The sequence below is a fragment of the Armigeres subalbatus genome, chromosome 2 (assembly GCF_024139115.2).
Source record: "Armigeres subalbatus isolate Guangzhou_Male chromosome 2, GZ_Asu_2, whole genome shotgun sequence".
Classification (NCBI taxonomy): Eukaryota; Metazoa; Arthropoda; class Insecta; order Diptera; family Culicidae; genus Armigeres; species Armigeres subalbatus.
The window spans coordinates 111,355,442-111,378,318 of record NC_085140.1 but is presented as its reverse complement, the minus strand read 5'-3'; the positions used below and the strand labels follow the sequence as shown (position 1 = coordinate 111,378,318).

The 22,877-nt window shown below is 39.5% G+C and overlaps 2 protein-coding genes across 3 annotated transcripts in view; one reads left to right on the top strand and one right to left on the bottom strand.

The window, feature by feature from the left end:
* LOC134210664 (cyclin-T) overlaps positions 1-3,927 on the bottom strand; it is a 49,021-nt gene extending 45,094 nt beyond the window's left edge. Inside the window, exon 1 of the mRNA XM_062686842.1 lies at positions 3,707-3,927. Coding sequence (XP_062542826.1) covers positions 3,707-3,927 — 221 coding nt within the window. The remainder of the gene's footprint in view (positions 1-3,706) is intronic.
* Positions 3,928-4,406: 479 nt separating this feature from the next.
* LOC134210665 (KAT8 regulatory NSL complex subunit 2) lies at positions 4,407-22,131 on the top strand. 2 transcript variants are annotated; one of them, XM_062686844.1, is made up of 3 exons: positions 4,407-4,524; positions 10,588-11,248; positions 20,732-22,131. In XM_062686844.1, the coding sequence occupies exons 2-3, from the start codon at positions 10,603-10,605 to the stop codon at positions 21,862-21,864; spliced, it is 1,779 nt and encodes a 592-aa protein (XP_062542828.1). In that variant the 5' UTR covers positions 4,407-4,524; positions 10,588-10,602; the 3' UTR covers positions 21,865-22,131. The 2 variants fall into 2 exon arrangements, with proteins under 2 accessions (XP_062542828.1, XP_062542827.1); XM_062686843.1 differs by lacking the exon at positions 4,407-4,524 and adding an exon at positions 10,382-10,501.
* Positions 22,132-22,877: the final 746 nt, after the last annotated feature.

The window sequence follows — 22,877 nt, the reverse complement described above, 5'->3', positions numbered from 1 at the left end:
GCTGCTCCGTACGCTGCATTGTTGATACGTCGAAATGTTGCGTCAAGTTGAAACGTTTCACGCACATGCGACAAAAAAATTGCAACACTTACAACACGACGTAACAACATTTTTTGCTGCAGAAAAACAACGTAAAATGTTTTTTTAACGAAAATCAGAATATTCAAGCAACATGCTTAATTTTGAAATCAGTGATGAAAAAGTACAAGCAGACGCACGTTTTAAACTATTTAGTTGTTCGAAAAAACTTTCCAAAGTACATTTTATGCTAAGCGGTGTATGTGCAATATTTTCAACAATGATGTTACACCGTTTTGCTAAAAACTGATTTACATTTTTAAAAACACATTTTCATGTAGCTTTGAAGATATACACATTTTTAGATGAATTTGATGCCTTATGCTGTTGAAAACGGGTTTGTTTACAATTTGCGACATACGCCGTTTTGAAAAAGTACCCGAGAAGGTATTGTTCAGGATTTTGCTTGATAGGAAATTTATTCGGGCAGCACCTTTATTCAAGTCTACGAACGTTGTTAATCAATCGCGTTCAAACCAAATCAAACGGTCAAATCAAACTACTTGATGTCAGTAGAAAAAAAATATTTCTCTACTTTTTATCCTAAATACATATTGAAAAGAATTGGAAATTCGGTTTACAGTGGATTAATTCATATTTGTGCATTGATAGGGAATTATTCTCCCACATGTTCATAGGATAGGTCAAAATATGGCTTTGAATCTTTTATTTTTCTATTATTGCACCAATTTGGATGAAAGCATCTGGTGGCCAAATTTTAGAATATTTTACATGAAAAAAAAAATTATAAATCACAAAGATCTAAACATTTGGTTGGATTGCGACTGATTGATAGTTGAGGGGACGACAATAAGGAAACTGCCAAAACAGATATTTTTTCATGTTTACACGTAAGGCGCGGAAGCTAATGTCCTGATTTGGAAAACCTGAGGGCAATTTTGTAGATATCTGTCAATCATGGAGTCTGAGATCGCTTTGATGTTTGTCGGACTGATAAATATAAAACTATTGCAGTTACCGTATGTTTACTGTAAGTATGGGAGCTAAGCTAAAAAATTTACACATTGTGTTTGAGGGTGTTTTCATTATTCAAAAATGTGTAACTTCATATTATAGGAACACAAACATGAGTGCAACAACATTCGTTCATTTATTTTGCTTACATTTAAGGGGCTGTACAATAATTACGTAAGCAAATTTTCTGGGTTTTTCAACCCCCTCTCCGCCCATGTAAGATTTTTCCCATACAAATCATATTTTATTTATATCGAACGTAAGAAAATGTCAAACCTTCCCTGTCTCCATAAGTGCTTACGTAATTAGTGTACAACCCCTAAACAGATAACATTGAATCAACAATTTGAGGCCACAATACACGGTTCGAGGCCACATCTATCCATTCTCGGTTGCAACCAACGCGCGGCCAATCGTTTTCAATCTGGACTAGCTCACTGCGATCCTCGCCTTCTAGATGGGAAGCAAACATCATATTTTGCACGGTTGCCGTCCGGCATTTTTTTAGCATGACATGCGCATCGCTTTTGCCGCCTTCTGAATAATGAGTTTGGCGTAGAGTTGGGCATGCTCGTGGTTCAACCTTCGCCACCACACAAACTCAACCAAAGATCGTCCTAAGCATACCGAATACTTCGAGTGGTTGCAAATCCTCTTCGATCATGGTCCAAGTTTCATGTCCGTAGAGTACCACCCTGCATTTTATTCATGATACATTTGATGCGGATGATCTTTTTTGACCGCGCTTTCTTCTGGAGCAAGCCCATCTTCCTCTGATATGCTTTCGTATTTCACGACTGATATTATTATCAACCGTTGACAAGGGAGGGATCCAAGGTAGATGAATTCATAGACCACCTCGAAAGTATCCCCATTCCCCATCTATCGTAGCACTGCTTCCTTGTCGCGCTCGGCTCAGCCCACTAGCATGTACTTTGTCTTCGACGCATACACAACTAGTCCAACTTACGTCGCCTACAGGTGTGGCAGGTGTTCTGTTCAAATGTTCGGCCGACGCGAAACAAACAAATTGACTGGATCTGTTGAAAATCGTTACTCTAGCTGTTATACCCGGCTCTCCGCCTGGCACCTTCTAGCGCTATATTGAACAACAGACACGAAAGTCAAGTCGAGTGGTCTTCATCAAAGCCGCCTTGATAACTTCCAACGACCTCATTCACTACTGGTGACAGACGATGGAAGATGATCTGAGATATCGCTGTGTAGGCGCCTAAATGCACGAAAGTTCTCAGCTTGTCGCCTTTATTGTAGATGGGGCATATGATCCCTTCCTTCCACTCCACCGGTACATGTTCAGATTCTAACTATCAGTCTGTGAAAGCAGATTGTCAGCTTATTCGGGCCCAATTTGATGATCGTTCGCTCTCCGCTGCGTCCCGTACCTGATACCCGCTTCTCGCTGCGTCCTTAATGGCTGCTTTAAAGGCACTCCAGCAGTCCTCAAGATATGCCCCATCGAACTCACCATCTTCTGATAATGTTGCTTCGAGATGCTGCGCGTATGTAGTGGCAACATCCGATTGCTTCAGCCGCTCTAGGTCATACCGAGGATTAGAGAAACGCTTTCAAATTTCCTCGAAAAACTGTTCAAAATTTCGTTGTAGAGCCTTTGGAATTAACTCTTTGTAATTTATTCGGGAAACGCTTCTAAATTCCCTCGGAAATTTTCCAAAAACCTATTGAAAAACTCTTCAAAATTTTCTCAGGAAACTATCCGAAACTTACTCGGGAAATTCTTCGGAATATCTTTGAAAAAGTCTTCGAAATTGTCTCAGGAAATTCATCGTAATATCTTTACTTAAATTTCCGGAGCACCTGCTACACAGTTTTGCTTAGAGCCTCTCGCTGCCACTCGGACGATGATTAGACGACCCTAACATGAGAAACACAAGATGTTGTGAGCGGAATCTTTAAAAAAAAAAACAGGCGCTCGGTGGGCTTTGGATTGGGCTAGTGCGCTTCTAGCGGCACACGATCGCTTTGGCTTTGGCCCTCTCGCAGTGGCATGAGAAGAAATCGACAAACATTTGGGCATAGTGCCTGCTGCCCCCACTTTAGATTACTGATGATACTCGTACTCACAAACGACAATTCAAAACTGAAGAACTCAGTAATTAGATTTTAAAACAAATTATTCTCCAAAATTATTTCAAAATATTTCTGATAAACACACTATGGTAATATAAACGAAAATGTAAAAGAAACGCAATCGAAAAACATTACAAAAGTGTAAAGCATATTGACTTCACTGTGAAATGATTAATCCGTCAAAGCTAGTGAAAGATCAAAATTTGTTTAATGATCTACGTAGTTATGATATTAAAAGCGTCGTCGTGTAGGTAGGTATGTAAAATGAGAACATTTTTCCTCGGTCTTGCCACCGCAAAAAAAACGCCAATAATGCTAGCATCGCAATATCGCGTCCAACTATATATGCAATGTGAAATGCGTTTTATTTTATTTTTCCACTGGGTAGGCATGCTCCAGGAGGAGTGCAGGGGTAATTGTATACTCGTCCCTTTGCCCTAGAAATGTCTCCCTTTTTTGTATAAAAAAAAATCGATATTTTCATTAAGGGTAGCGTTTTGCACAATCTTATGAAATAATACAAGTAAACGAAAAAAAATCTTACACTTGCAGCCGTTGTCCCATGTCCTGGATCAGGTTCGCCGCTCGCTGTCTGTACATCAGCTCCTGATCGGCGTCCATGCCCTGTTTGCGGCTGGGCGATTTGTCCAGCTGTTCCGCCGTAAAATACCATTTGGAATCATCTCTGGCGAGACTTCCACTACTGCTGCTTCCGCTGCTACCACCGGATCCTGCACTGGCAGCACCTCCCGCTCCCGACGCCATTTATAGACTTTGGGGGGAAGCAGCCGATTTTCTTCGGCGGCCAGTCAGCACCAGATTCTTCCGAAATCGCAAACAAAACACTACTTATAAACACCTTACACTAATAATCACAGCTTGATATGCTTCAGCTGATACTTTTACAATTTTCTTGAATATCTTCCAAAGCACTGCTCGATTTTTAATAAACAAAATAACAACAAACCCGTCAGTAAGCGGATGCGATTATGTGGAATATTTACAAAAAAAAACGCCGATGTCCTCAATCGCAGCAATCAGATTCTGCGCGCGTGCGACGTCGCTTTTCCTACCCACACTCCCGCAAATACTTTCGCCTGCTGTTTTGATCCCACCACTGTCGCCAAGGTAGGTAAATAACCGTAAATGAACGCGGACACACACACACAAACGTGCCCTTTTCGTCGTCAAAACAAACTGCACACTCACACCACCACTATCAACAAGCCCACGTGTGTGTGAAAGAGAAACAGGAAAATTTTCCAATATGGCGACCCTAGTCTAGTGATTTGTTGTCAGCAGTGCGGGTCGCTGCGCGAACTTCGCGTGTGGATTTTTCCAATTTTCCACCCGCCAGAGACCGTAAGTACCTTTAAACCACCCACCAATCGCCAGGTCAACACCCCCACCACACAAGCGTGTTGAATTCAAGCGCCAAACGCGATCGACAGGGCACAAAATTTAGGCTGGAAAAAAAGTTTCATCATCCATTCATTGAAGCCAGCAGCGCAGGTCATGGAAAAAGCCCTGAGACGCCATTAGTTACTGGCATCCACCAGGCTTGTTACGTGTGTTCCGCCGTGGGCAGAGCGAAACCAGACTTTCACCTTGTCTCCCTCCTGCTAACTAGATCGGACGAGCTTCGAGTATTTCCGTGGCTGTTTTGGCCAAGACGCGTTTTCCCGGCGTTGGAAAACTAGCGGAATTGCTGGACACGCGAGTCCTCCGGCGGACGGAAACGGTTCCAGCGGTTGGTATGTGAGTTTTTCGGAGGATTTCACGCGTAGAAAAATGCACTTCACTGAGCTGTGTTTTACACTCCGTAATGGCCGACCTCACAACGACGGATTCAGCAGTCAGTTTGACGTATGCGTCTTTGACGTTTTGCTTCTGCTGAATCGCACAGGGGTGTGTATATTGTACTAAAAATCAATAATTGACTGCGTACTTGATTCTATGACTGCCGAACGCTCCGGACTTCTGTTCACTGAAAACAGCATTGTGGTAAAAAATACCATATTGATAGTTTGAATTAAATGCACAGCACCAATTGATTTGTGCAGACTACATATCGCGTTCATTTCAAACATGATTTGTAGTGTTTTTTACCATGGCTACATAACGTACAGACAAATGTCAAAATAACCATGAACCATGGTTATCTAAACCATGAAGCATGGTTAGAAAAATAACAATTTGTTGCAATTAAAATAATAATCGTGCAGTAAATTCTACTGCATTACGCAGTTGTTTTTCTGATCGAAATTTTTCGTTTGTCTCTAATTTTTGGCAATAAATGTGCACAATGGTTAAATTACATAAAATGTTTTTATTTTCTTTACGTATAGCTATTATATATTACAAAACAAGTTACATATCGAGATTATTAAAAAAAAAGCACTAGTAAAATTGTTAAATATCTGGCGTTACCGTTCACAATGTAATAGTCGACTACTTGGTCAACCACGGTGTAAAAATGGTATTCGCTATGTTGAGTGTCTTAACGCAGGTGCATTTTGTGAAACTAGGTCCCAATCTTCCGTTTTTGCTCCATCCAAGATTGTTTTTCAGAAGTCAAAGTACTGAAGTAAACAGAATATGAGGAAGTGTTCGGGAGAGAACATGTTTGGATGCAAACACGGACGAATTGCCGATCGCTGCATGGATTTTTTTTCCTCACCATAATCAAAATTCTTCGCGGCCGCGCCGTCAATGACCACCGGGAAGATCGCAGATTCTATAGAAAAGATCATATGAATTCACTACAATTCAATACAACAACAAAAATATTACCGGTGAAAGTATAATAAATTGATGATTCCACTTAGGATTCTACCGAAGCTCCGGGTTTTCATCACGGGCTGAAAAAAAGAAACAATGTTTGAGGATAAATTTTGTCTAAAAAAGACTATACAAACCATCAATTTACTCTGCATCCAGATTTCTATAGATTGTATACAATTTGATTGCCTTTGGTGCACACATTTTATCATAATATGACACAAAACATTAAAGAACTAAAATTTACACTTCTATAAGGGCAACAAAATTAAGCGCTTTGAAAAAAAAATCAACTTGACAGGAGCAGCAATTTATTACTATGGACATGGTAAAATATACCGTGACAACATAGTGAATTCAACAGCAATGTTGTTATTAATACGATCTATCAATTTATTTAAGCAATACACAGAATAGTTATTTTTACTACACGACCATGGTTAAAATTACTGCGCTCTTAGTTTCAGTGTTATTAACGCATTTGCCCAAAAGTACACGCGGCGCTCCCCAAAGGAAACGACGCACCGCGTTTTTTGCTGTCCGTATACTCGATTCTTATGGGGAGATAACATAGCGGCGTTTCCTATGGTGCGGTTGTTCCTTTCGAATGTGGAACGCCGCGTGGAATCTTGTGCAAATGCGCTTTTGGAAACATTACAACGCGCACGCGGTGTATCGTATTGACAGCACCATACAATATACCGAATTTAAAATACCCCGAATATTTTTAAAAAGAACGAAGCTTCAAACCTACGCGTAGGTAGCTACGGAGGGTTACCGCTTCTGGATTTCATTTCATAGCTCCTATGTTCATCCCATGAAAACAAAGCCATGAATAGAAATTTGAAGCTAAATTCGAGCAAATTTTTACTGAATTATTTGAGTTTTAATTCGAATTCAACTTGAAGAAATATAATTCGTAGTGCTGTTGAATGGTAACCCGAATAGAAAATACAATAGAATTACATTAAAATATCATAAAATTCCAATACATTTTATTGATGAACATTCATTTCTATTGTTCTTCTATTGTACCAATCAAATTGCCTTATTGTTGTTCCAATAAACGTACAATAAAATCTATTGACAGAAAAATGTTGACAATAGAATTACAATATATTCCATTGAAACGCAAAAATTTATTCGAGAAATAAACGATTTTTTTTATTGTTACCACAGATAACAGACATTGAAGCTAGAACAAATTTTATTGAAAATCCTGTGTAAACTTTTGAATTGATATACGTTGGCCCACTACTGCCATCTACTCAACTGATTGCGGCAGTACATAAGGATGCAGCTGAATTACAACCGTCGAACGCAGCCAATGCATTTGACAGCCGCAATCGGGCTGCGTTTTCAATAACAATGATTCTTGCGCCATCTCCAATCGATTGCCAAACGCGGTCCCAATTTAAAATACATTTGAATTAACGGTTGCGGATGTTTACACACGTATGGGATGCTAGCCTCAACATCTGTTATCTGTGTTGTTACCGTAACTAACAACCCGACCCCTATTTTCTATTGTAAAACTTTCATTTACAATAGGATTTATGGTGGAAAACAATATTCTTAATTGTTATTTTATTGTGAACAGCAATAGAGTTTATTGTAATTACAATTAAATTCATCGTATTGTTACAATAATTTCTATTGTAATTCTATTGGACTTTTTTATTCGGGAATATATGTTGAGTGCATCAAATACATATTCAATTTGGTATTTGGCGGATTCGTCGCATACTTTCTTTGTCCTCCAGTCCCGTTATTCAAATGGACCAACGTGAAGATATTAGTACCTGTTAACGATGCCGGTGACAATCCGAAGTTCGATCTCGTCGACCAGTGATGATTCGCAATCTTTAGGGATTATTGCTGTTGACGATTATTGTATTGGAGCACTACTGCCGTGCCAAGAATAGTTTTCCTATGTCGTTTTTTACGATACCACTCCCACTCTGCTGGCGGGGTCGCATTTACTCATAGACAAGTTATTCCTCTATCAGACATCATGGCTAGGCTTGCCAGCATCCCTTTCAAGTTCTTAAATCCATTGACGGACTCTTTTGTTGGCCACCGGGGCTGCAAGAAGGCCATCAACTAAAACACGGCAGACCAGTTCTTGTCAGATTTTAGCGCTGGTATCGACCTGAGTAACCATGTTGCTCAAACAAGTCGCTATATGTAGGCTTATCCAGAATTATAAAGAACTGAAATTGACGCTACACACCAATTTCTTAAAAATTATTTCAGCAAAATGCTTTGCTGAAAAACAACCAGCAAACTCAAAGCTTACTGAAAGTCAGTAAATTGATTCGTATTTGCTGAAAATCAGTATACTTTTCCGAATTACTGATTGTTCAGTATTTTCCATTAACTGTCAAACATTAAAAAAACGGCCATAAGTTTCGTGAAAAGGTGATAAATACTGCTGCTTTCGAGTCCCTCAAACATATATTAAAAAGTACGTTTTATATAACATGAGTCCTGTAAGTATGCCAAATCTAATGTATCACATATTTGAGATGCATGGAGATAATTCATGTGAAATAAATTTAAATATTTTTCAGCCAAAGCAAATAAATGTCTTCCTATGATGCGGTGTGATTCTGGTCATCCTGGTTCGAAAATCGTCGAAAATATGGACATTATTATATATATATGTCGTGTATATTATGTTACGTTTAAATAAGACAAATAAATTTAAAAGACGCAACAACAAAACAAACTGTATTTTTTTTAATAATTTATGCGCAATTAAAACATTGATAATGCATTTTGCTGAAAAGTATCAGCATGAAGTTGTCAAATCCTGCAATGGCCGAACTTACTGAATTTTTCAGCAAACTTTTTGAATTTGCTGATGGTTCAGTGAATAGTCGTCAAACCAAATGACAGTTCACCTTACTGAAACTTTCAGTAATTTGTTTTTACTGAATTAATTGCTGGATCATTCAGCTCGGCAAAATTCAGCAAAATTTTGCTGATTTTCGGCGAAAAAAATTTGGTGTGTAGTCATCTTGCACTATATTAGTTCGTTTTTCTTACATGCGTCGCATCAAATGGTCCTTCATATTGATTTCAGTGTTCCGGCAAACCAAATCAATTTTCAGTGTTCCGGCAAATGTACTTCCTTGACATCTGGCTTGGGTTTGACATTCCGTTTTCCTCCTATTACAGGATGAGGGGAGTGGGTAATCGAAATGTCAAACCCAAGTCAGATGTCAAAGAAGTACGGGGACGGATACACTTTTAAACCCACAGAACTGCCATTACTGTGCGCGAAAAGCTGGATACCATCAATAGGTAGCCGAAGTCTTAACCTATGTGTTGATGGTGTTGATTAGCTTGGGAGTGCTCTCAGATTCGACAAATCGACGTTTGAATCTTTGTTTATAAAAGCTGATAAGTCGTTTTGAAAATTTGCTATTTATCCACCCTACTGTCATTGCCTATCTCTCCAATGGGAAAAAATGGTGGCTAACATCTCTGGGGTTAGCGCGCGGTGGGCCCCACTGACAATTCAAAATTAGTAAACAAAAACATCATTTCAGGACTAATTTTCTGTGATGGGGTAATTGTTGTTAAGCGATTTGAATGAATTTATTACTATTATCGTTATGTACCACGTATTCCGTGCCGTGAAAAATGTGTTCGTTTTTCAATTTAATTGTAATAAGACCGTTATTCAACACAACACGGTTAGTACGGTGCAAAACAAATTTGAATATTGGGTAATAATATTGTATCAGAAAATAACGCTCACAGCAAAATAATAACGTGAATTTTATGCTGGAGCCAGAAGCATAGCTGTTTGTCATCCGGCTGTATTTATCTGATAATTCAGTGTAATGCAGCTGTCATCGACTTTGACATGATTCTGAAGTTTTGCTGTCAACTTTCCCAAAGAACCCAAATTTGTTGACGCCTTTAGTATTTTTTAAATTCAAAGCAATTCGAAAAAGTGCTGTTTTATTAAGATTGGCCTAACATTTGCCCGATTTTGAACGAACATCGGGTGAATTTTTCAGGCCGGTTCACATGTGCAGCACTTTTTCGGTTTTTATTTTCGATTTTTTAAATAGAGGGTTAAAAAATATGGGTTCTTTGGGACCTTAGATAAGCCAAAGTATGGACTGAGACAAATCGAGATACAATTTTCGACGGGAAAGGTCAATTGCAGTCAAAAGCATTGTATTGGGTTTGAACAGCATTAGATTTTGAAACGGTCGGTATTCGAACCAGGACGGTGTTTTCTATTTAATTACGCAGCCAAATACTATAAAATAATTTCTCGCGTGATTTTTCCAGTGCAAATATTTCTCGCTTAACTTTTCAAAAGGTCCTAAGTAACATTTTTTTCACGAATTAATTTGAATAGCGCAATCAACAGAACAACATGAAAGCTTATGATTGCACTATTCAAATTAATTCATGAAAAAAATGTTACTTAGGACCTTTTGAAAAGTTAAGCGAGATTTAGTACAAGCCGATCCTTCGCCTTTTGTCATCCAAAGTTTCTGCCATCGGGATGATGCAGAATCAAAACAATCCAGTAAGAATTCCACGTTTTTGTTTGCCTGTTGTTTGAATGTGTGCCATTAGCTTTCTACAATCCAACTGTGCGATTCTTCTTTCCAGAGGAGTCCCAGGAAGATGAGCAATCCTCGCGGGGGACAGCAGAGGACTCGGCCATATCAGCAGCACCACCATTCGAGAAAAAGCACCACTGGAACCGCATCGTCTGGAGGAGGAGGACGAGTCGCAGCACTGCCGACGAATATTACATCACTTGGAAACGCGGCCATCGATCAGGAAGCGGCACTTCGTAACCAAATTCACATGGAGATAGAAAAGAAATCGAAGGCCTGTTCCAATCAGTCCTACGAATGTACACTGCCGCGCCTGGAGCAGTACAACTACTGCAAGCGGCACATTCTTCAAGATCCCCGTGCGCCGTACAAGCAATGCGCATATTTTTTCGCATCGAACGGCAAGCGCTGTCTGGAGCCGGCGCCAAAGTACGACAACAAGAAGGACTATGGAACAAACTACTGTTTCGAGCACAGCCGGCTGACGCAGCTCACGAAAACCAAATCGACCATTGGAAAGTACACTCCGCTGGAGACGACCGAGACGCTGCTGCATAATTTGGCGCATCACGTCAAGGTGGACAAATTGAAGGCAAATCAACAACAGCAGCACCAGTTGGCAAATTGCTCGTCGGCGCTGAAAATAACGGTCCACGAGGACGACGAAGAGGGAGATCTGGACGTTGTCACTCCGTCGGTCGATCCGTTTGGTAAGTTAGAAACATTTTTGACGTAGGACTATTCTATGTTTGCATCGTATATGTAGGGACTTAAGTCTTAATAGTGATGGTCCGATAAATAGAGGTAATAAACCATAGAGGAAGAATGTTGCTGTAGGCACTGGCGAAACATCTTTTGCTGGCGAAGATAGGGCGCTAAATATCAACGAAGAAAAGATCAGTACGTTTTGACAGTTTTGTACCTAACATGTTTGAAAACGAGAAGAAAGGGAACCGCAGCGACAATTCTTTATGGTTTACTATCAGACCCGACGAACTTTCTTTCGCCTAAAATTGATTTATTCTATGGAAATGTCTGGTTCATTTGTATGGGATCACCTCTTTCCAAATGGGGAGGAGGCTCAAACCATCTTAAGAACCTTCCCGGCCCCAAAAACCAAAACACCAAAAACCTTCAAAATTATTTAGGATAAAAGAGAAAAGAAAATGCTTAATTCTAGTATCACATTTCGGCCATCTCTTGTATGTATGGATTTGTGGAGGAGGAACAGCTTTGGTGGAACTTTGGTACCAGTCTCTGAAACCAGTCATCTATACGCTGAACTCCAGCAAGCATATGTAACGGTTGTATGTCAATGCCCAGAATACCAATCCCCAGAATGGTATTTCCCAGAATTCCATTTCTCAGAACGACCAATTCTCCAGAATGATATTCCCCAGAATGCACCATTTCCCGGAAAAGAAATCCCCAGAATGACCCATTCCCCAGAAAAAAAAAACCCGAATGACCCATTCCCCAGAAACCAAAAACCCAGAATAACCCGTTCACCAGAAAAAGGTATCAGTCTAAGAAACTATGTTTTTCCCTGTCATTTCTATAAATTAAAAATACTAGATACTATATTTCTTTGCAAAAATACTTATATTGAAGTACGCATTTGCCCGGAATAAGGCAAAACGACATATGCTGCCTTATTTTAAAGCACGCATTTGCCCGGAATAGAGCCCATTTGATATGTTCGTTAGGGCTCACATATAATACGAAGGAGCATATAATCCATTAAACTCGTTGTTCATATTGGGGGAAGCCCATATGGCATAATGCCATTTGGCATAAAGCCGTTTGGTATAATGACCATTTGGCATAATCGTTGAAAAGAGTATGAAATGCAATGGGTCGTAAGAATATATGATTTACATTTTTAGAAGTATGTATTTACCTGGAATAAGACAAAAGAGTAGATGACTCCTTCTTTAAAAGTATGCGTTTGCCCGGAAAAAGGCAAACGAGTAGATAACTATACTTCTTCAAAAGTATGCATTTGCCCGGAAAAGGTAAAAGAGTAAATCACTCATTTTTTTAAAGTACGCATTTGCCCGGGATAATGCAAAAGAGCAGATGACTTCTTCTTTAAAAGTATGCGTTTGCCCGGAAAAAGGCAAACGAGTAGATAACTACTTCTTCAAAAGTACGCATTTGCCAGGAAAAAGGCAGACGAGTAAATGACTCCTTCTTTAAAAGTACGCATTTGCCCGGGATGAACCAAAAGAGTAGATGACTCCTTCTTTAAAAGTATGCATTGGCCCGGAATAAGGCAAAAGAGTAGATGACTCCTTTAAAAGTACGCATTTGCCCGGGATGAAGCAATTACGAAGTATTTAGTCTAAGCTAGGAAATGGTGCATTCTGGGGATTAGGACATTCTGGGGAATGTCTTTCGGGGGATGGAGGCATTCTGGGAAATGTCTTTCGGGGGATAGGGGCATTCTGGGGAATGTCTTTCTGGGGATTGTGGTATTCTGGGGAATGGTTTTGTGGGGAGTAGTGCATTCAGGGGAATTAATTTCTGGGGAATCACTTTCTGGGCAATGGGTTTCTGGGGTATGACATACAATCATATGTAACGCATCCGTTGGGAATAGGAAGTCCAAATCTAGTATCATCTTTTGTAGGCGATTTTGCTTGACTTGTAATTTATTGCGGTGAGTTTGAGCACAGTTGTACCAGGCAGGGAAGCCATACGCAACCGTAGGCCGGAAGACGGTTTTGGATAGCAATAACTTGATGCTGGGGCCCTTCTTAGCCGTGCGGTAAGACGGGCGGCAACAAAGCAAGATCATGCTGAGGGTGGCTGGGTTCGATTCCCAGAGCCGGTCTAGGCAATTTTCGGATTGGAAATTGTCTCGACTTCCCTGGGCATAAAAGTATCATCGTGGTAGCCTCATGATATACGAATGCAGAAATGGTAACTTGGCTTAGAAACCTCGCAGTTAATAACTGTGGAAGTGCTTAATGAACACTTAGCTGCGAGGCGGTTCTGTCCCAGTGTGGGGATGTAATGCCAATAAGAAGAAGAAGAATAACTTGATGCTGGGATTTAGGCGAGACCGTCTTTTCACGAGCGGGTATAGACTTCTTGTTAGTTTTTGTACATTTTTGTATACATGACGCCACGTGACAACCAAAGTTTAGCTTTTTACCCAGAATCACACCAAGGTAGCCATTAATTGAAGACCATGGAACTTCAGCATCGTTGCAAGATACGTTTCTCTGCGGTAGGTATTTTGGGCTTCGGTGACGTGTAAAGAAGATCGCCTGAAATTTGTCAGGATTGGCTTTAACTTTCCATCTCTCTTGATGCTTCTGAATCGATTCGTGTGCTTCTTGAAGTTTGTCGGTCACAACATTTTGGTCGCGATTTGAAGTAATGAATCCAGCTTCGTCCGCAAACAGGTAATATTGTACCCCGTCAACTTTGACGATATCGGCGGAGAAAATGTAGTATAAAGTTGGGCTTACCACAGAACCTTGGGGAACTCCAAAAGGTACTACTACTGGGTCTGCTTAGCTTAGCTTAGCTTAGACTGACTGTACATATCAATGGTTGCTACTCCGTGATTGATCAGAACTGGTGCAAATTGCACTACGATCCAAGTAAATAGTGGTTGGGATTTACCATCTATTCTCGAAGTGCACGTTTCAGCAGCTCGCAAATATTGATCAATGACGGCGCCGGCCAAGTCCTTACAGTCAGTTGGGAAAGGGAGGGAATGTGAGTGTGTGGTAATTGTTGCTACTAGAGACCGAGAATACCTCTGCATCTCCACATTTACCACGGGAAGGAAGTAGTGTTAGTTGGGTGGGGTAATCAGTAACATAGATCGGGATTCACCATGGAAAGTGATGTGACCTATGAAACTTCTACACAGCAGTATTAGCATTTCCCTAATTTGTTCAATTGTTCATTCTTCGCGAGAATAAACAATCAATCGCTCAAAGTGAGCGATTGTTCTTTTGAATTTCGGATTAGGCGCCCGCGTTATCATTTCATTAACGTAAGAAAAGTAAAAAGAAACGGGATTGAAAATAATTGATAGTAATCGGAAAGCTAATGTTATTCAGCAACCCTTATTTTATCTCTATTTGACGTTAAGTAAGAATGTAAATTTACGTTCATTTTACATGTCGTTTATTTTGCATTACTTTCGCGCGCGCGTGTCTGTCACTTGCCTTGACCAGTATACCGTAATCAGGATCTCACTGGTATTAATCCTGATGTGCCGGTTGGCACTCGTGTTGGGCTTGTGCGCTTTGAGCGGCACACGGTCGCTTCCCAGTCTACATAAAATCGCACATGGTGCAATACAAGATGCTAAATTGGAGACGATATACATACATGTTGTGTAGAAAAGTACCTCTATCGCCTGCACTTCAGCATCCTACACGACACCATATACGTTCATGTGTTGACTGGGTTTGATAGGGCCTGCTTATGGACACATGCAGCTTTTTGTAGAGGTTTAACAGAGCCCACCGTCAAACCCCACCACATCCTAGGCAGGCCCCCTAACTCGCAGTGGCCATGGGGAGGGGTCGTCAAGCCCTTGGACATAGTCCCTGCTGCCCCTACCAAAAGGTACTACTACTGGGTCTGATGTATAAACGTTTACCGAGACTTTAAAAGTATGGCACGTCAAAAAACTACACACAATTTAAAGAATTAGCATAGGAAAATTTCCTAGTAGCATTTTGTGCCAACCAAACTGCTCGTTCGGGGTGACTAATCTTGCCCCATTTGCAAGTTCATGTTAGAATGTCTAATTTTCGATCGAATTTATTTATCTCAACGCAGTTAGTACAACACCTCCTATATTACTTATGATACTTTCACTATTATATTACTAAAAATGTTTAAATTTCACATTGCTTGAGATGAGATTACATGTTTTATAGAAACTGTGTTTCGCATGAGAAACAATGCTGCAAATTATTTTACCTTGCCATACTCTACCAAAATTAAATTGTATCATCACATCAAGTGACAATAAAGTAGAATCAAATAATACCTTCTATAAAGTCTTAATATCCACATTTAAATGTATACGATACTCAAAAACGACCCTGACTTATATTACCCCGTAACCCATCTTGCCCCACCTTATCCTACATCTAAAATGGTGGCAGAATCGTGATGAACCAAAACTTGGACTGGTGCATTGTTACGGTTGGTTTCATGTTGTTCGAATAGTTGAAAATATGTATTCGATCGAGTCTGTATCATTTGTGCTATTTTGTGTATGTTTTATTTGTTGTTTCTGTGTCTGGACCCAAGATGAAAGCCTGAAAATAGGCAATAAAATGTTTAGTTGTGATTTGTCCCAAGTTTGTTCCAGACACAGACATCGAATCGTTGATGCCTAATGGCATTAATTGATTCGAGGTGCCCAAAAAAATAGGATAAGAATCCTGTACAAAGGCTCAGCTACTAATTGCTGTAGACAAAAAGCGCTATACGCGCAATAAAAATATACATTCATGCGGGATTTGGTTGATGGACCAAAATCTCATATGAAACCTCGTCATTTCCCGTAGTGGGCACCACCTAGCCGTCTCTCTCAGGGCACCAGGAGAGAACGTGCATTATTTTAATTTGTTAATTGTTACATGTTGCTTGAGTATCTTTATGTTTGTATAACATAAATTTGTTACAGCATGGTGAAAGCACGACAAGGCCCACCTGGGAAGCATTGTTCTGAAAGACGAGTGGGTTGAGAAATTCGTCTACCTTTGCTGTTTGATAACGGCTGATAATGATGTTAATCGTTAAATAAGAAGACGAATTATCTGTGCAAGTCGGGGTCCATATGAAACTGCGATAAAAAAGATTCACACCCACACCGAATAATCACTGTAATAACCAAAAGCCTTCGAATAAGTTCGAATCACCCCCATGAAACGGCTGTCATCCACGAACAACTCGCCTGAAGCCAAAAACATGGTGCTGGATGTAAACATTGCCGGTTAAGCAATAAACACATGAAGTCAGAACAGTCGGATGCGTAAGCGGCATGTGTTGCATTGTTAAGTTACACTGTTAGAAAAAAGTACCTAATATTAAGTACTTTTCACTCAAATCGGGGGTTCAGTGTGGGAACCCAAAATTAGGTATTTTTTCCTTGAAATTAAATAAAATTCACCTATTATTAAGTAAAATAAACTTAATTTTAAATACAAACTAACCAAAAGTTAGGTAAATTTCACTCAACTTTTGTAAACATGAGATTACCCAACGTTGGGTTCCCACACTTTAATGCCCTTGTTGAGTGGTTTTGCTCTTCATTTTATGACAACAAAGGGAAGAGGGAGGGAGATGCAAGAGAAAAAAAGTACCTAAAATTAGGTACTTTTTTCTAACCGTGTATATTCAACGAGATGTATTGCATTGCTGCGTGACTCGTTATTATTTTGCGCTTTGATGTTGCATGAAGAAGAAGAAGCAGAAAGATGATATTTAAAAAAAATTCGCACGGTAGAAATCATACGAGGATATTTTTTGAAACTCTTCTCTGAAACTCTAGAGGCAATTTAATTAAAAACGGTAAACAGTACGGGGTTGGACTTTTCTTATACTGTGTATTAAGTGTGATATCACAGAATAAAAATTGAAATTGAAATATTGTGTTTATTGTGCAATAGAAAACAAGACATACCCCGTACTGCTTACCGTTTTTAATTAAATTGCTTCTAGAATTTTAAAGAAGTTCAAAAATGTCTTCGTATGTTTTCCCGTGCGAATATTTTTGATTATCATCTTTCTGCTTCTTCGTCATGCAATATCAAAGCGCCAATCGCCAATGCTCTCGCGGCGGTATGAACGGAGCTTAAAATAGGAAAGGCAACACTAGCGCCACTCAATCGGTAGACGGCTTCAAGATAACTACATCTCATTTCAGGGGGGTGGTTCGAATTGGTATCATTTGTTTATAAACGCTTAATAGAAATTATTTCAGAGAAAATTTTCAAAACGACTTATCTGCTTTTGTAAACAAAGATTCAAACGACGATTTGACGAATCTGATAGCTCTCCCACGTAAACCAACACCATCAACAGGTAGCGGAAACATTCGCCTACCTATTGGTGGTGTTGGTTTGCGTGGGAGAACTATCAGATTCGTCCGATTCGTCAAATCGTCGATTAAATCTTTGTTTACAAAAGCAGATAGTTTTGAAAATTTTGTCTTGATTTGTGTTTGGAAAAATAGATAAATCAAGCATAATTTTTCAAAACGACGTATGTAACAAAAGTAAACAAAACGAGGTTTTTAATACAACGTGACAATCACACGTGGATTTATATAATACGCATCGATTTTACTGATTTCAGATCTTAAATTTCTTTAATTCAATCTGTATGTAAAACGTATGTAAAAAAATCTATTTTTGAAGTCTCACTGTTACATACGTCGCTTTAACATATGGGAACTAAGAGCGACCTATGTAACAAAAAAAAAGCAAAACAAAACAAAACTGTAGTTGCGTCAATCGTGCACTATGGAAAACCGACCAATGTACACCGACGTGCGTGCAGCATACCGGTGTATGAATAATTTTATCGTTTTTCACAGTGAATTTGAATAAACTGAGATTTGATGTGAAGCACGCTTATTACGTGTCATGTAATGACGGATGCCAGCGGAAAAAGTATTGAAAAAGATTTAGTTTTAAAACAGTTTTAGAAAAAGTTTTGCCAACTTTCTGCAAAGGATTTTTCGAATCCACATAATTGTTACATACGTCGTTATGAAAAATTATACTTGAAATACATTCAGTATTTCGGAAAATCGGAAAATTTTCACTTGCCATGGTAAAAAACAGGCAAAGTAAGAATATATTTTTTTCAAAATTTTTGATGTTCATATCAATATTTTTGTTGCTGGAATTCAAAACTACAAAGAAAACCAACTTACCAATGCACTAATTGAATGTGTTATGGAAACCAACATAAAATAGTAGTTTGTGCAACTAGTTGCAAAAAGATGATTTTTTCAGCACGAGTTGTACGTTTATCCAACGAGGCTTGCCGAGTTGGATAAATACTACGAGTGCTGAACAGTCTTCCCACGAACATGTGTGATGTTCAACACAAGTACATTTTCATCAACTCGTGTTGAACACTGAACATGGATTATTGACGTACTCGTGTACAAAGGGATACCCAGTACCTACCTAAACGAACTTGTACTTAAGTACAAAACACATGTACAAACTTGCTTTCAGGTCCGAGAGTCGACCGGCAAGAGACAAAGAGAATGAACAAAATGGAATTCGAAAACTGTGCACGCTGAAATGAAGATACACAGTGATGGGTGGATCTGGAAGACTTTTTTTTTCGAATAATTTTCTAATGTTGCAAAACTTTTTCACGACGTTGGTAACCAACTGACATGGACCTTCAACATCACGTAAACAATAATTAAGTTTACAGAAGATGTTGATAAATTTGACTTCGATTCACATACCGCTATATAACTTTTGTTGAGCGTGTACATTCAACAGGGAAGGAATAGAAAGCGTATACTCATAGATCAGTGGAACAATTTCTCGACTCTCTGTTAATGTATTCCTAATAAAACTAAGTTGTGTATTGTCACGCTTTTAGAAATGCTCCATCGGGAGAGAGCATTTTGTGTTGCACTATGGGACCGCTCACAAATTACGTAACATAAAATTGGGCGAGTCCAGTCCTCTTCTTTGGAGCACATTATGTATTGACAATTTAATTCTTTTGTCTGAATCGTAACCCTTGAGTCCCCTTCCTCCCTATATAGCGTCACGTAATTCATCCACAGCCCCCATGGATGCACAGCTTTTTTTGTCAAAAACTGGCTTCGTGTTGGAAAATACCATACATAACATATTACGCAATAGCCTCCACAGACTACCAGCTCTTTGACTTAATGATATCAAAGATCACACACCTCACTTTATTTTAAAATGATATAAAATGACTATACTCGTAATCTGTACAGACTATAACCTAGGAATGTTCAACTGAACCATTGCGAATAACAACAACATTGTCCTCTCAGAATTGTCCTCAGAATTAACTAAACACGCAACAAGCGATTATTGACTTTGACTTTGCAACAAAATAGGGGCATAATACTTGAAAGATATAAACTTAATTTTTGCGTGAACACTTTTGGTGGCCATTTTACTGAGCCTTCTAAAATACAAAACCTCATGAAAATATTGATATACAATAAATTTGCTTATATCCGCACATCTATGAATTTGTTCACTGTCTACATTTGCTTTGTTTGAGAACCTTCTGGAACGCTATTCAACCACGGGACTGACACTTGTATACCTCTACCACAGTTCATTTCGTAGCCAACATAGAAAATTCCGCACTGACAGCCATAAGAAGAATCATGGGAAAGAAAGAGATAGGTGCGTTCCACACTGACAGCTCCATAAACGACAAGCAGAAGAAAGGAGACTGCATCTACACTACGAAAACACAACCAAAACATCAGACCCCCGTATTCAACAGCAAATTTTACAGCCAGAGTGTACATGTGTACTGTACATATGTACAGTACATCGGTACAAAATGAAACTCGAACGCAAGTTCGGGTACAAGTATACATTTCGTGCGTATACGTATAAACACGAAGCAAGGGTACAGATGGAGTATACGAACAGCTGTACTCAGCGTGTTTGATGTTCGTTTGGGAAGACTGGTGCTGAAAAATCGAGTTTTGCAACGAGTTGCACACGCTATTTTTTGCAATGACGAAAAATGGGCTTTAATATGATAAATCTATACCAAAATTGTTCAATCGAATTTACTCCACATGATCATTCATGCCAATAAATTATGTTGCGGCAGAGAACAATAAGATTCCATCTTATCGTGCCAAATTGCATAGCTTGAAAAGCTATGAAGCGATGGATGCAATTGCCTTTGGAAAATTGTGATGTTTATGTCCAACAAACCATTTCATTTATTACGAGAAACTTAGAGTACACTATTTAAACACTTACCCAAACTAATTCAGCTAAATGTAGTCATGTAACTACTGTCCCAATGTAGGTTTTTCATTATAGCACCCAAATGAGTGCTATAATGAATATTATGCATACGCCACTTATGGATTCTCATTATAGTCGTTTTTTTTTTGGTTCCCTCGTCTTCAATGGTCTATTTTGTTTTCTTTTCCATTACAGTTGACATTGATGTAACAGCAATCAATGACTCAGGTCGCGTTGTTCTGGATTATGCTTCCGATAGCAGCACCGACGAGGATGCTACTCTGGTTGGCAACACATGGCGTGGGTACGATATGGACAACTCCGACAACGAAAGCGTTGATTCACAGAATGAGGATCTCTTGAAGCATGCCGGAATCTATACCGCTGAGGAAGCAACCATGATAACAAAGGAAAAGTTAATCCGGCTGCAAACGCTGTACATCGACCAGTTCCATCGTTTACAGCATGTGCTGAAGGAGAAACGCAGACGATACCTCCACGACCTGCGCCGCGAACGGGAACAGTACTGCAGTATCCATGACCAAGTGAAGGATTCACCAAAAGAGCGCAAGCTGTATGAGAAATTGAAAGCTTTGAATCACTACCATCGTAAATATGGGATGGATGCTATTTTGCACCGAAAATATCTGGAAAAGCGAGCCAAGGCTACGGAGGGTTTGCATCAGAAAGTACCGCCCCATCCGAAGTGTGCATTCACCGAGGGAGGTGTCAAATGCGGTGAGAGAACCCTCCCGTGTTGCAAATTTTGCCGAAAACACATACTCGAGGACAAGAAGCAAGTGCTGTTCAAATCTTGCGGAGTCGAAAAAAGCGGCGTCGTGTGCCAGGAAGCCTTGGCAAACATTTTCGAGGATGCCACTTGCTATCTCCATGTTGAACTGCCGGCACATAAAACGTTCACCAAGAAGAAATACGAATCCGAATCGGACGGGGAAGATGATTTGCCTTTGCAGACGATCAAACAGGAAGCGTCATCCATTCCAAAACTCGAAAAACAGTCGCCATCGCAGTCGTCCAGCACAACGGCTACGGCAGCGGAAACCGAAGATCAGGAAATGTCCTCCGAGCCCCCGCTTGTCGAGCACAACATCACCATCGCTCACGACGTTGAGCCAGCTAGTCTGGAAGATTCACTTCCGGTGAGTGTGATCCCCAAGCCGATGCCACTGGTGGGTAGCCCTAAAACAGAGGAGATTGCTGAAAAATCGCCGGATGTATCTCTGGCGGAAATATCGTCGCCGCCACCAGTTGATCTGAAAGATGAAACCCAAAAGCTGACGGACGATTCCTCCAAGAAGGCCGATTGACAAAGGGAAATAAAAATGCCATTCCGGTTTTGGTCTCAATTTAATTGATTTTTATTGTATTTCCTTCATTTTTCATTGTAATAGTTTCATTAAATATATAGTCGCGATAGTAAAAAAAACGATAGACAAAAAATCACTTAAGAACGGTTCAAAATATAACCTGATCGTAAATAATAATCAATAAAAACTCACCATGTTCAAATATGTTTGTGTCTCCTAAAGGTAGTTGCTATAATAAATTTGGAATAAAATTTTCCGCTAAGTCGATCACGTGGTTTTTATCATCTCTTCATTACTACTGCTCTCTTCCTTTTTTATTGTTGCAGGCGGTCTGGTTTATGCAGCTATACCTATTATTTATGCTCTCAGTTGAATTTGGCTGGTGAATTGGGCATTTTAGTTGAATAATCTGTGTAATACTAAGAACTGGTGGTATTCGTATCATGGCTTGTACAACTTGATTATTTTCGTTGAAGCGAAACTTGGCTTAATTTTCTTGCCTGGAACCATGTTACTTACACCACAAACTTGTGTTTAGTTTAGCGTTATGCTATGGTTTGCGATATTCTATGGGTTTGTTGTAGTAAGGTTTTAAATGACGAATGTAATAGCATGAAAAAGAGTATGTGCCATTCACAGTAAACAGCCTTTTATATAATCAGCGAACAAAATGTGCGGGAAGTCGATGCGCATTTCTGTTTACTGAAATAGAATTAAACAAATCAACGCAATGAACGCATTGTAGATAAGAACTACGCTGATGTTGATTTTCGGGTAAAAGACTTGTTTACCTTTCGGCGAATTCTTGATGAATTTCTTAAGCATAATATGCTTACGCATGCCATACCATGTTTACTAATATTTATTGACTTCCAGGCGGCATACTCAATTAGTCATATGTACTACGAGTGTTGTGTAGAGTTGAAGGGACGAAAATGTTCAAATGATATCATTTTGGTTCAAACAAGAAGCACCGCGTGGTAAGCGAGATGGAAAGTGAGCAATCTTAGCCG